We start from the raw sequence: 14559 nt of genomic DNA, 5'->3' as shown, positions 1-14559 counted from the left end.
TAAAGACGGTAAACTTAACGCTTTCTGAAAAGCAACCCAATTTTTAATTTTTGCTTTTGCTTTTACTTTTTTTTGCATTTTATTTAGGTTAATCGAGTCTTGCTTCATATCTTTTATAAAGATTTAAGGATAATATTGGCTAAGTTGGGAGGAGAACCAATTTTGAACAGACTTCTAGATCAGATAACATCTCTCTTTTTCTTCCTCTTTGCATGCACTCTTCATTTTTTCTTCTCCATTAAGGACAATGTCGATTAAGTTAGGAGGAGAATAATAAATTTTTTTTAAATCCTCAAGTAAGTTAGTATTTAGCATTTAAGCATCAAATTACACTTAAGAATTGAGTTAAACTAAGTATTTTTTTTTAAAAAAAATTGATGCACAAACTAGAGAGTTTGTGAGATATTGAGGGATCAAGTATTAAGAAAACTCAATAAAGAGTTAAGTTTAGAACTTAAACAATTTTTTTTGAATATTTCTAAAGTTTTCTACCAGCATCAAAGAAGAGTTTACTTCCTATGGACTTGTACAGGTTAACTATATATTTCTTTATATATATAAAAAAAAAATTTTCAAGTACTTCATGCTGAGTAATCGGGCCTCTTTGCCTAAGCAAGCATTAAGTTTCACGTCAAAATGTATGAAGGGCAAAGAAGCTTTGTTGTGAAGCTAGTGTTAACTCGTAGTCTGTTTTATTCGAACAAGTAGGTCCAAAGGATATTCTATACCTAGTGCCCTGAAGCCATTTGATTTGGAAGTCATTGATTGAAAACTCACTACATGGGTCAAACAGAAAGCTTAAGAGATTAAGACACTCAATAGCGATACAATATTAAAAAAAATTAATAAATGAAAGACGGAAGTAATAATATACTTATCCATATGAAGGTTAATGATTTGAAAAAAAGATAGGGATAATTTTAAAAAGTTCAAAAAATATTTAGTATTCTTAGTTTAACTTTTATATTGATTAATATTAATACTCCAATAACATACTTCACTCATGCTCTACTGAATATCAGTGGTGTTTTTGAAAATTATTTGATAAAATTTAAAATTTAAGTTAAATGGTACTTAATTCTAAATTCTTTCTTTACTCGAGGACGAGCAAAGTTCAAGTTAGGGGATGTGATAAGTGACATATTTTTATATTTATTATAGGTATTTTTGATAATTTATGGTGCTAACATATTCTAAAAAAATCTAATTTCATAAATAAATTAATTTTTTTATAAAAATAAATAATTTTAAAAAAATATAAAATTAGAGTATATTTATGAAAAATAGATGTTGATTTAATTGAGAATTTAAGCATTAAAATAATAAAAAAATTTAAAAAATTTAATGTATATTTTTTTAAAATTTTTCAGACAAAAATCAGAGCGAAAATCAAGCAAAAATATTTTAAAAAATAAATTTTATTACCTTCGATGTATGATGGACCGGCCGCTCGATCCATGCTTTCAAGGGTGCGGTCCATAGGAACAGTACAATGTACGACATGGTCCATGGGTGAAAGATTTTTTGCACTGATCGACGTCCAGATTTCATCTGAAGTGAGATCCGACGGCTGTGGTGGATCCCGACTTTGAATAGGAGATAAAATGCATGATCGGATGGCTAGAAATCAATCCAACGAGAGATCCAACGGCTGTTATCGTATCTGACCCTGATAAGGAGTATAATGCTGATTTTTTGGAGCGATCTGAGTGGTCCATTGAAGATTTGACGGTCAGAAAATTAAGATACAAGTATAATAGATTTCTAAGGGTCTTAGGACTCCTTTTGCTATCAAAAAAAAGTAAAAAAATTACCTATAAATAAGGAGTCCAAAAATAAATGTGGGGAGCAAAAAAAATAAGTAGAAGAGCAAGAAAAAATTAAAAAAAAAAAAAAGCTTTAAGGACCCAAGGGGAGGAAGAAGAGAAGCGGTTTGCTCTACGGAGTACGAAGGAAGAAAGAGAGGTCATCAAACATCTTCACGACGAGACTAAACTGATCAACTTTAAATCTTTATTACAGTTTTATTTTTATTTTATTTTATTATTTTTTTAAATTTTTTGTATTTGAATTTTAGTTTTAATTAATGTAAAATTTATTTTCTTGCATTTTAAATTCTTGTTATTTATTTTTTATAAATAGATACTAGGATCTAATTAGTAGATCTTAGTATCAATTTATGTTATGTATTTTAAATTTTTATTATTTATTTTTATTGAAAGTAGATACTAGGATCTAAATAGTAGATCTTAGTACTCGATTTATTTTTCACACTTTTAATTCTTATTTTCTGGCTTAAATTGCTTTCTTCAAAATTTTATTTTTTTTATAAAATCAAATATTTCAAATCAAAATCCTGTCTTCTCTGTGGATTCAATCCGACTCACTACTTTCTGTATATTTTTAATTTTTATTGAAGTCAGAATTAGATTGATAATCACGGTGTCCTAATGACAACATCGCGATCCTATCAAGAGCTATGATCTTCTTCTTTTTAGTTTTTTTCTCCATATTTTGCCTTATGGTTAACTCATGAGTCATTAAAGACCCAAGGAGTTCTTCCAATGATAGCTTGTTGAGATTCTTGACTTTTTGAATTATGGTGACCTTCGATTTTCGAGCCTTCAAAAGTGACCTAAGAATTTTACGAACAAGCTCACTATTAGAAAAAAAATTTCTTAGCTTTTCAAACCATTAATAATATCAGTGGCTCTGGTAAACATATCGATAATAGATTCATTTGATTCTATTTTAAACAATTCATATCTATGAACAAGCATATTAATCTTTGACTCCTTGACTTGATTGATACCCTTATGGATAACCTCCAACCTATCCCAAATCTTCTTAACAGAAATACAAGAAGAAATTCTATTGAATTCGTTAGTATCTAATGCACAATATATAACATTCATAGCTTTTGCATTCAATTAAATTAATTTCATATCATGCTCATCCCAATCCTCTTCGGACTTGAAAACATCATTACCATGTACTTTTATTGTGGATATGTATGGATCTTTGACTATAACTTTCTAAAGTTGATAGTCAAGTACTTGAATGTAAATATGCATGTATGCTTTTCAATATGTGTAGTTTGTTCTATTGAACAAAGATGGACAGTTAGTCGCTTGCTCTTCAATAAGAGATGCACTTATTTGAATTATTATTTGATCTTAAATCTTGATTGTTAAATCAAATACAAGTGAGTACTGGACTATAATACCACTTGTTGCCCAGTAGAATAATCCAAAAGGGGGGGTGAATTGAATTTTTCAAAATTTAAGCAAATAATATGCTGTTTTGAAAACTAGTGAAGTATTGATGAGTGCAGAAATAGGATATGCAGAAATATAAATGCAATGAGAATAAGAAAGAAGAACATAATTACAAATACAATCGATATATAGTAGCTCAATATTTCTTGCACCTACATCCACTCCTTAAGATCCACTTGAAAATTTTACTATAATCTTTTCAAGATTACAACCGGATAGTTTTCTAAACTCACTATCCAAAACTTAGTTGATTTTTTACACCGGATTACTAACCACAACCAACAAATAAGCCAACTGTTGGCTTACACTCTAATTCTTAGGCTTGGATGGGCTTATCTCCTAACTTCAAAATCCTATTGAAGCTAGTTACAATAAAAACAAAAATAAAAGGACAAATGAAAACAAAAAGCTCCTTTAATGAGCAATAAAGTTGATGAAGCTCTTAGCTCTTCTTTTATGGAAGCTTTTGGAGGAATGAACTTGTCTTTTTACTGAAGAGAATATCTTGATTTGATGTTTCAATAAGTTAAAAATTGAATACTTTTTTTTTCAATACTTTTTGAACTTTTTATCTTATTTTTGTACTTCTCTCCTTGATTCTCACTTTCTTATCACTTCAATCAGTTGTTGGAAGCATTAAAATACTGTTTTGGATCCTCAAAAGTCATTTCTAGCCATTGGAATCTGAAATATAGGTGTTGGGGTCAAAACTATAATGTTCTGAATTTTCTGCAAAACTAGTCATTGCGATTTGAGTCAACTCGACTGAACTCTTGAGTCAACTCGACTGAACCTCAAGTCGACTCGGCTGTACCTCGAGTTGACTTGACTAGTCTGTGAATCTTTTATCCCAAAAATTAGCTCTCTGTTAGCACTCTGCAGCTGCGACTCAAGCAACTCGAGTCGACTCGACTCCTCAACTTGACTGAAATATTTTCTGTTCTGAAACTTTACTTTTTCGGCCACTATTCACTTGAGCCGACTCATACCCAACTTGAGCCGACTCGAGGGCGTGCTGGCTGAAATTTTTTCATACTAAAATCTTTTTTGTATGCCATTCCAGCTTGAGTCGATCCAAAATAGCCTTGAGTCGACTCGAGGTGCCCTCCACTGAATTTTTATGATCTTTTTCAATTTGAAGTCCTTTTTAATTCCAATCTTTGAAAATCTTCCTCCAACCTTGTTTGAGATGTGTAACACACTTCGAAAACTTTCAAATTTCTCCTTATTATTCTCGATTTTATTATATATAGATTATATCTACTTAATGCATGTTAGATAGATGAAATCGTTTAATCTAAATCAGATTTTATTTTGTCGTATTTATATTTTAAAAAATTAAAAATCTGCACGTTCTAATTTTGCCTATATATTTTCGGATGTGCGATATTCTTTATCCAAGAGGTCAAAATAGAACTGGTCACTGCATTAACCAGCATAAGACTTCCTCCAATGGATAGAGTTTGGGCTTTCATGAAGATAGCTTGTTGTCCATCTTTCTTCAATGGATTTCCAATCTGCTGGTTGAGGTTTTTGGAAATATAGTAGGAAGCCTAGATATTTGATTGGAAGTTTTAATTGGCCACACCCAATGATCTGAGCAATCCGTTTGTGTTCCGCCTCTGAAATACTCACTCCGACCGTGGACCTTTTGTTGGTAGTTTTATCTTGAGATCTATTATCAATTCATAGGAGTATTTAACGAACTTCAGTTTGGATGCATGGTTTTGGTTTGCGTTGCACGGTAGGAGGGTGCCGTCGCCGTATTGGATACAGAGGATGTTCCTCTTGTGTTTCTGGGGCCAATACCAGCTATTAGAAAATAGTGCACGGATCTTCTATCGTGCACCGTATGATATAATATACTGTGTATACCATCCATTGTGTGTGTATGCACGCATGGCCATGTATGGCCATCTGTCATGTGATAGACCGCATGCATGATGCGCTGCACCATGTGGTGCATCGTGATACCACAAAGAATCCATGCCCTAGAAAATGATCCAGCTCCCTTGTTCTTATTTTAGTACACATGTATTTTTGTGATCGTATATCTGATACAACCATAGTATGAAAGAAACTTAAAATTTTAACTTCTTATACTTCTCTCCGTCTCCTCCCACTCGGAAACCGGGTTTTAGCCGCTCATCCTGCGATCCAACCGCTATGCATAGTAGATTTTCGCTCTTGGATGCTAAACGTCGGAAACGCTAAGGTGAGGAAAAGTCCGTGCATGATAGCAAAAAGGGCTCGCTACTTAAAAACCTAATAGAATATTGCATAAAACTTAAAAGAAAATGCGTATTTAGCTAGAACGATACAGAATTCAATGCTGGGAGACAACCTAATTAAAGTACATCGAAGGGGCAAAGCCAGCCGGGCTCTCCTCTCCCTCTCTCTCTCTCTCTCTCTCTCTCTCCTCTCTCTTCATTTCACGCATGAACAGCAAAGCCAAGCAGCCGAGACCTTTCAAGGATGAATGCAGCCAGCGTCACCACCGGAACCGCCGCCGACGCCACCCCCAGCACCACCACCGTAACCGCCGCCGACGCCACCCCCGGCACCACCACCAGAACCGCCACCCACGCCACCCCGGGCACCACCACCAGAACCGCCACCAATGCCACCCCCGGCACCACCACCCGAACCGCCACCGACGCCACCCCCAATGCCACCACCGTACCACCACCAACACCGCCTCCGACGCCACCTCCAGCACCACCACCCCCGGCACCACCGTGGCCACCACCACCCCAATGTCCCCCCCGGCGCCACCAAGGCCACCACCTCCTCCAATGCCACCCCCAGAACCACCGAGGCCACCACCACTCCCAATGCCACCCCCGGCACCACCGACGCCACCTTCACCACCACCAATGCCACCCCCAGCTCCACCAAGGCCACCACCACTTCCGAAGCCACCTCCTATGCCACCAAGGACGCCAGCTCCACCAATGACACCAGCCCCACCCATCCCTCCAACACTACCCAAGCCGCCGACCCCACCAAACCCAGTCCCACCACCTATGCCACCTCCATATCCACTTGCACCGCCAGCACCCCCAAGCCCGGCCACGCCACCAATCCCACCAACACCACCAGCTCCACCAACTAACCCACCGACACCATTATGGCCCGGAAGGGCGCCAATGCCGGTTGCTCCACCAACCCCACCCCACCCACCAACTCCACCATTGTTCACGAAGTTCTTCTCGTCATCGAGACCGGCATCACTGCTAGCCACCTTCTCGGTGCTTGCATGGGTGTGGCCGGGCACGTTCTGGGCTCCGGCATGAACCAGAGCAATAGCTAACAAGAAGGAGACAAGGCACCACCTTGCCATCTGCGTGTGTGTTATTGGAATGTTACAAGCTATGGCGCTGTAAGGTCTCATCCGTCTTATAGAGGTAGAATGGGTGGTGACGGTTGAGGAGAGTAAATGTGAGGTTTAACGATTGTGGAGAAGAGTCTGGCTCGAGAGGCGGGTGTTGACGATAACGATGCCCCGTTTGCCACCGCATGGCAGCTTCTATTAAATGATAGTAAAGCCTAGTTATGGTTGTTCACGAGATCCAATGGCTCTAATGAAGTCCACGGGCTTGATCGATGCATTTCAATTTCTCTCAAAAACTTGGTTACCATTTACAAGATACCATTTTTGAGCTAGCTGATAATTTTAATGAGCGATAGTTTTGATTGTGCGTGCGTGTGAGGGGGGGGGGGGGCGGGGGGGGGAGTGTGGTTTGAAAGTAGACCAGAAGTGGAGGATTAACTCACTTCAAGTCAGGGCTGACCCCAAAAAAAAAAAATTCTGACTGATGCAAACTACGTACAGTTATTTGGATTAGAGTTGGATCAACGCTCTGCATCACAGTATGTTTTAGATTTATTTGTACATTTTATTCATTATAATTTTTTCATCTTCTTTCTGATCGATATTTTTCTTGTCTCTTGCTTTATTTGGACGCCCAGTTACAGCTCTCTTCTTGACTAATTTGATTAATCTTATTTTTTAGGATATATAATTGAGAACTGAAATATTACTCGGGTTGGCAGACTAGATAAAGTTCTATGTAAAAATGAATGTTTGTGATATAAATTTACTGTTTTTGAAGTCAATTAAAAATGGATAAGATATTGGTTTAAGAACCTTTTACCTGCCTCAAATTTGACCAGACCCAAATCCAGTTAGGCATGACTCATTGCTCTTTTTGCGAGGCACTACAGGGAGTGTCCAACCATACATAGCTCTCCTTCTACCTGCACTTTAGGATCTATTTTTTTATAGATAAATATCATAAAAAAAAATTAATCAACTTTTTTTGAATGAAACAATCTTATCCATTAATTTTCTTATCAATATTTATTATCATAATATACATTAATTATAATAATATATATAATATATAATATTTAATATATATAATATATAATATATATTACTATATTAATATTATAATTATAATACATATTTATATATAATAATATATATACTATAATCTATTATAATATAATATATATATAATATATATATAATATATAAATAATATATATATAATATATATATAATATTATTATATATATATTATAATATATCTTATAATAATATAATAATATAATAATATATTATTATATATAATATATATATACTAATATAAATAATTTATTATATATATAATATATACTAATATAATATATTAATATAATATAAATATATTATAATGTACTAGAATAATAATAATAGTATAATAAGATAATATAATATATTATCATATATAATAATATAATATATTATATTATATTATACTATTATATATAATAATATCTATATAATAAAGGTATTATGAAAAATAGGGATAGATCTTAGTAATTTATATAGAAAACTAGTAATACAAAAGAACATGGGTAACAGATTTTTGAGCTATTTTTGAATGCATAAAAGGACACATTTAAATTATTTTTTATCTAAATATTGTTTGAAAAATATTTATATAGAAAAATATAGATTTCTGAATAATTTTTTTCTCTCAAAAGAATGGGCCCTCAAAGATCACCTATTGGTGTGTTACCTGCACTTGGATACAAGTTTCTTTATGCCTCACTATGCAAAAATAAATGATAGATACCATGTCACACCTCTGATCTGAGATCATGAGATATGGATCATGACAACTACTGTATACTCACAAAAAAATTTTCCACAAATATGCAAGATATTTAATTATGATATCAAAAAGTAACAGTGTAACAAAATTTAAATAATTAATATTCAACTTTGATTTAAATGATTAAATCAAATATCTTACAAAATAATATTCTATGGTCTTACATCAAATCTTAATAAATTCTAATCTAAAATAAAAATATCAAAGTCTGTCTTTAGTTTACTCTCTCATATTATCCTCAAGTCAAGCTAGATCTCTAAATCTATAAAAATAATAAAATATAGAGTAATAAGCTAGATAGTCTAATAAACAATGATTATTTTGACTAGATAATTTATATGATTATATGAGTTGCAAATATCAAAATATAATTTATTATGAATTAGTGCACAAATGTTATCAAAATTTATTTTAAAAATATGAATTCAGTAATATCAATATATTTCAAATATTCAAACACATAATCATATATTAGATTTCAAAACCAATCATATCTAAAAAATTGACTCAAAATAAATTTCAATCAACTTATCAAACTTTAACTGTGACCACACTTATATCCTATATATGGCTGGATCATAAGATCATACTTATATTCTGTAGTTAGGTTAGAATACACACTTATACCTTATGGTGGAACCAGAATACCATATTTACACACTGTGGTCGGATCGAAATACCATATTTATATTCTATGATAGGATCAAAATATTATACTTATATTCTATGATTGAGTCAGAAATAAAATCATAAGCTCAGAGTGCTAATGCATAATCTCTAATTGGCAGGATTCAAAATATATTAGATTAAGATTCTAAAACAACGTATCAAAATTTTTTTTATTGAATAACACATACTTCATAATGAAATCAAAATATACATATATGATTTCATATCAATAAACAGTTATAGTAATAGTCTCAGAAATATTACTTCACAATTTCATATCAATTTTCATTCAAAATATATTTTCATGAGATTCATAAATCACATTATATCAATTAATAATTTATTTTATATTTAAAATAATATAATATAAATAAAATATCTAGAGAAGATAGATCATTACTTATCTCACATATACTCCAATGAATCCATATAATTTCAAATTTTCTTTTTTAAAATCTAATATTCCAAAATCATACCTTTATCAAACTTAAATCATAATTATTTTCAAAATAAAAATTTTAAATCCTCATTGGACTGGCTATGTGGTGGTTTCTAACATCTAGTCGATGTAACCTAGGGCATCAAATCTATCAATTATAAATCAAGGAGCATATTAGGATGCTAGGATATAATTATAATGAAATCTTATGATGCTCGATCTGATTAAGATGGAGATTGATAAAATATCTAACAGCCAATGATCAAAATCTCTTCACCAGAATCTATCAAGATTATTAGAGAATCTTTCTAAGATCAGAAGATCCTAGAAGAGAGATATAATCTAGAGAGAGACACTTTTAGAAAGAGAAACTTATAGAGAGATAAAGTAAGATTTTTTTGAAGAGAGTAGAGAGAGAAAGTGGAGAGAGAAATAATTCTAAGGATAGAAAGAGATTGGAAAAAGAGAAAAGAGAGAGGAGAGAGAGAACTCCCTGTCTTTTTCTTTTATTTTTTCTTTCTTCTCTTTCTTTTTTTTGTTCCTATAGGTTCTTAGCAAAATAGGAGACCTTCGGATCACCTTTCTTTTCTGATCAAGGGGATGTCAATCAGAGATGGTTGTGGCCAGAGATTCAAACCATCGACAATAACGACACCCCTGGGGTTCTACAACCCACAATCGATATCAACGTTGCCAAAATTAAAAGAGGGAGAGAGAGAGATCCAAAAATAAGGGTTTCTTTTTTCTAGACTGACAATATTGTCTAATGCTATTGAAAAAAGGGAAAAAAGAGGAGGTGAAGGCTTACTTTAGGCTCTGGTGGCTCTCCAATCCTAATTTCCGACAGGCATGATAATGGATTCTAAGAAGAAGATCGTAAAGGGGGAGAGAGAGAGAGATCCAAAAATAGGGGTTTTTTTTTTCTTATTTTTGATGATCGACAAATTTGTCTAAGGCTATGGAAAAAAGGAAAAAAAGAGAAGGAGATTGAGGCTTACTTTGGGCTCTGGTGGCTCTCCAATCCTGATTTTCAATGGACATGATGATAGATTCTAAGAAGAAGATTCTTGCGATCTCCTCTATTTGAGACCTCGATCTTTGATGGGAAGAAGAGGAAAGCCCTCCTCCCTTTAAATAGAGTCGGAGGGGAGGAGTTCAACTCCTCCCTGTCATCGATTTTTGACTCCATTTAGGAGTTGTTCAGGAGAGAGTCTCCTCTCAAATTTTCCTCTTTTTTCTCTTTTTCTTATTTTTCCTCTGCTTTAAGATTCATGCAATTGTTTCAAATTTGTTGATGGACTAGATATTACATTCTTCTCCTCTAAAAAAAATTTATCTATAAATTTTTTTTGTTCAAATCCTCAAAAATTTAATATTACTTTTTTTCTCAAATCATAGTCATCATCTAATATCAAAAATGAATCTTTTATCATAATATCTTTCAAACTAAATAAGTCAAATCACTATGCTTCTACTATGCACTCTGATTCAAATCCATCAATCCATTTATATCAAATTTAAGTTATTAAGTTATCATAATTAATATAAGTTATCATCTCAATATCCCTAGTATCTATTTATCTATACTAATATTCAATTCTATGTATCATAATTTATCCACTTATGCTCTGATGCTATATTAATTATCATACTCTCAATCCAAGATCATGAGCTGGGGGTCATGGTAACCACTGCATACTCATAAAAAACTCTTCCTACAAATATGTAAGACATCTCATTATGATATCAAAAAGTAACAGTAAAATAAAATTTAAATACTTAATATTCAACTTTGATTCAAATGACTAAATCAAATATCTTACAAAATGATATTCTACAGTCTTACATCAAATCTCAATAAATCCTAATCTAAAATAAAAATATTAAAATCCACTACTAGTTCACTTTCCTATATTGAATCCTTGGTTCAAGCTAGATCTCTAAATGTATAAAAATAATAAAATATAAAGTAATAAGTTAGATAGCCCAACAAGCAATGATTATCTTGACTAAATAATTTATGTGATAATATGAGTTGCAAATATCAAAATATAATTTATCATTGAACAATGCACAAATATAATCAAAATTCATTTTTGAAACATAAATTCAGTAATATCCATATCTTTCAAATATTTCAATACATATCATATATCTAATTTTAAAAGTAATCATATTTAAAATTTTGATTCAAAATAAATTTTACTCACTCATCAGTCTTTAACTATGACCACACTTATACCTTATGCCATATTAAAATACCATACTTATATCCTATAGTTGAACCAGAATATCATACTTATATCTTATGGTGGGATCAAATACTACAGTTATATCCTATGATCGGATTAGAATATCATACTTATACTTTGTGGCTGGACAAGCATACCATACTTATATTCTATGATGGGACTGGAATACCATACTTATACCCTATGGTTGGATCAGAAATATAATTATGACTCAAAGTGCCAATGCATAACCTCCAAATGGCAAGATTCATAATATAATTAGACTAAGAGTCCAAAATTGATTCATATCAAAATTTTTTTTATCGAATAATATGTATTTTATAATCAAATAAAAATATGCATATATTATTTCAAATCAATAAACAGTTATAGTAATAGTCCAAGAGATATTATTTCAAAATTTTATATCAATTTTTATTCAAAATATAATTTCATGAGATTCATAAATTACATACAAATCAATTTATAATTTATTCTATATTAAAAATAATATAATACAAACGAAAGATCTAGAAAAGATAGATCATTGCTTACCTCACATATACTCCAACGAATCCACATAATTTCAAAAATTTTCTTTCAAAGACTAATATCCCAAAATCATATTTTTATCAAACTTAAGTCATAATTATTTTTAAAATAAAAACTCTAAATCTTTATAGGATTGGCTATGCGGTAGCATCCGATATTTAATCGATTTAATCTAAGATATCAAATCGATCAACTACTAATCAAGGATCATGCGAGAATACTACGATGCAATTGATGATGAAATTTCATGATGCTCGATCTGATTAGGATGGAGATCGATAAACTATCTAGTAGTCAACAATCAAGATCACTTCATTAGGATCTATCAAGACTATTAGAGGATCTTTTCAAGATCAGAAGACCTTAGAAGAGAGACGTAATCTAGAGAGACACTTTTAGAGAGAGAAACTTGTAAAGAGAGTAAGTAAATTTTTCTAAAGAGAAAGTAAAGTAAGAAACTAGAGAGAGAAAGTGGAAAGAGAAATAATTTCAGGAAGAGAAAGAGAGAAGTAAGAGGGAAGAGAGATAAAGGAGAGAGAGGGAAGAGAGATAAACTCCCTCTCTGTTTCTCTTTCTTTTCTTTTCTTTTCTTTTTTTCTTTCTTTTTTCTTCTCATGGGTTCTTGGCAAAATAGATGACCTTCGGGTTGCCCTTCTTTTCTGAGGAGGGGGATGCCAATTGGGGATGGCTGTGGTCGGAGATTCAAGCCATCGGCGATGACGACACTCCTGCGGTTCTACAATCGATGGTGGGCAGTGACGTTGTCGAAAAAAGGAGAGAGAGATCTGAAAAGAAATTTTTTTTTTCTAATTTTTCGATGAAATCGGTAACCAGTGACGTTGTCTAATCCTGTGGGAACAAGAGGTAAAGAGAAGAAAGAGAGCCAAGGCTTACCTTGGGCTCTGATGGCTCTCCAATCTTGATTTTCGATGGACACGATGATGGCTTCCAAGAAGAAGATTCCAACGATCTTTTCTATTTGAGACCTCAATCTTTGATGGAAAGAAGAGGAAAATCTTCTTCCCTTTAAATAGAGCCGCAGGAGAAGAGTTCAACTCCTCCCCGGCATCAATTTTTAACTCCATTGAGGAGTCATTTAGGAGAAGAAGGCTCCCTTCTCTCAAATTTTCCTCTTTTTCACTTTTTTTGTTTTTTCTATCGCTTTAAGATTCATGCATCTGTTTTAACTTGGTTGATGGGTTGGATATTACATACTATTTGTTCACTTTTCCTTTTTCTCGCTCTCCCTCTCCCCCATCTTTATCTCTTCTTCTCATTTCAAATCTTTTCTATAAAATTTCTCTTTTTAATTATAACCTATATCTCCATCAACAAAAATTTACAATCTCTCTTATTTTATTGTTATGGGACTCCATTAATTATATGACATTAATCCCTTTCATTCTTTTTGACTCGGCTTTTATTACGATTGATGAACCAAATAATTTGTCCATCACACTTTTTTAAAATTTTTGAAAATTAAAATCTTATGAAAAGTTGTAGTATTTGGGACTCTAATTAAAAAGTTCAAATATACAAGGTTTCTCATTTGCGAAAGAAAAATTTAGATCATGCAAGCTCCACCTATTAGATATATTAAAGAAAAATGTGGATAGTTGTTCCAACTTGTGATGTATTCTGATGTAAATGCATAGGTATTCTTTGCAACTCCAAGTTTTCATAATATGTGTTTTTTTCAGAGATTAACAGGTGATATCATATGGAGAAGGATACTTGCAAAGAGTCTCTTCAAGATAAATCATTGTTAATTATTAGAAATAATTATTCAAAAGATTGTTTATATTAGAAATAACTACTAAATGATAGCTATTCATGAAAAAAAATAGCACATGTTCTCTTTATAAATGCTAAAGGAGGATATCAAATGGAGATCTCTCTCGACACATAATATTCAACTACAACATGATTAGTTTTGTGCATTAAAATAGGCATGCACACACTTTTTATCATATATCTTTTGTATTTCCTCTGATAATTGTTAGTTCTCTTTAACTTAATGTGATATTTCATCTATTGTCCTTTTAGAATCTTTTTTTTTGAGTAAATCTGGATTTATTAAACTATTCTAGTAAAAATATATTCTTGTGAATAGAAAATAAAATATGCAAAAATTCTAAAGGAATCTCCCATAAAGTAGTCTATAAGATAGATCTCATGTAATTAGCTATATATATCACCATCCAATCAGCTGTACTATTAGCCTC

At 32.4% G+C, this 14559-nt stretch overlaps 1 protein-coding gene across 1 annotated transcript; it reads right to left on the bottom strand.

The window, feature by feature from the left end:
- Positions 1-5559: 5559 nt before the first annotated feature.
- Positions 5560-6729, bottom strand: LOC140856064 (uncharacterized). The gene has a single exon (XM_073253240.1). It carries the CDS (start codon positions 6670-6672, stop codon positions 5770-5772), a length of 903 nt encoding a protein of 300 aa, XP_073109341.1. The 5' UTR covers positions 6673-6729; the 3' UTR covers positions 5560-5769.
- Between the last annotated feature and the right edge of the window lie 7830 nt (positions 6730-14559).

This window comes from Elaeis guineensis, chromosome 3, assembly GCF_000442705.2.
Source record: "Elaeis guineensis isolate ETL-2024a chromosome 3, EG11, whole genome shotgun sequence".
In the NCBI taxonomy this organism is placed as follows: Eukaryota; Viridiplantae; Streptophyta; class Magnoliopsida; order Arecales; family Arecaceae; genus Elaeis; species Elaeis guineensis.
Note: the sequence above shows the minus strand (reverse complement) of the source record. Positions and strands in the feature narration are given on the sequence as shown.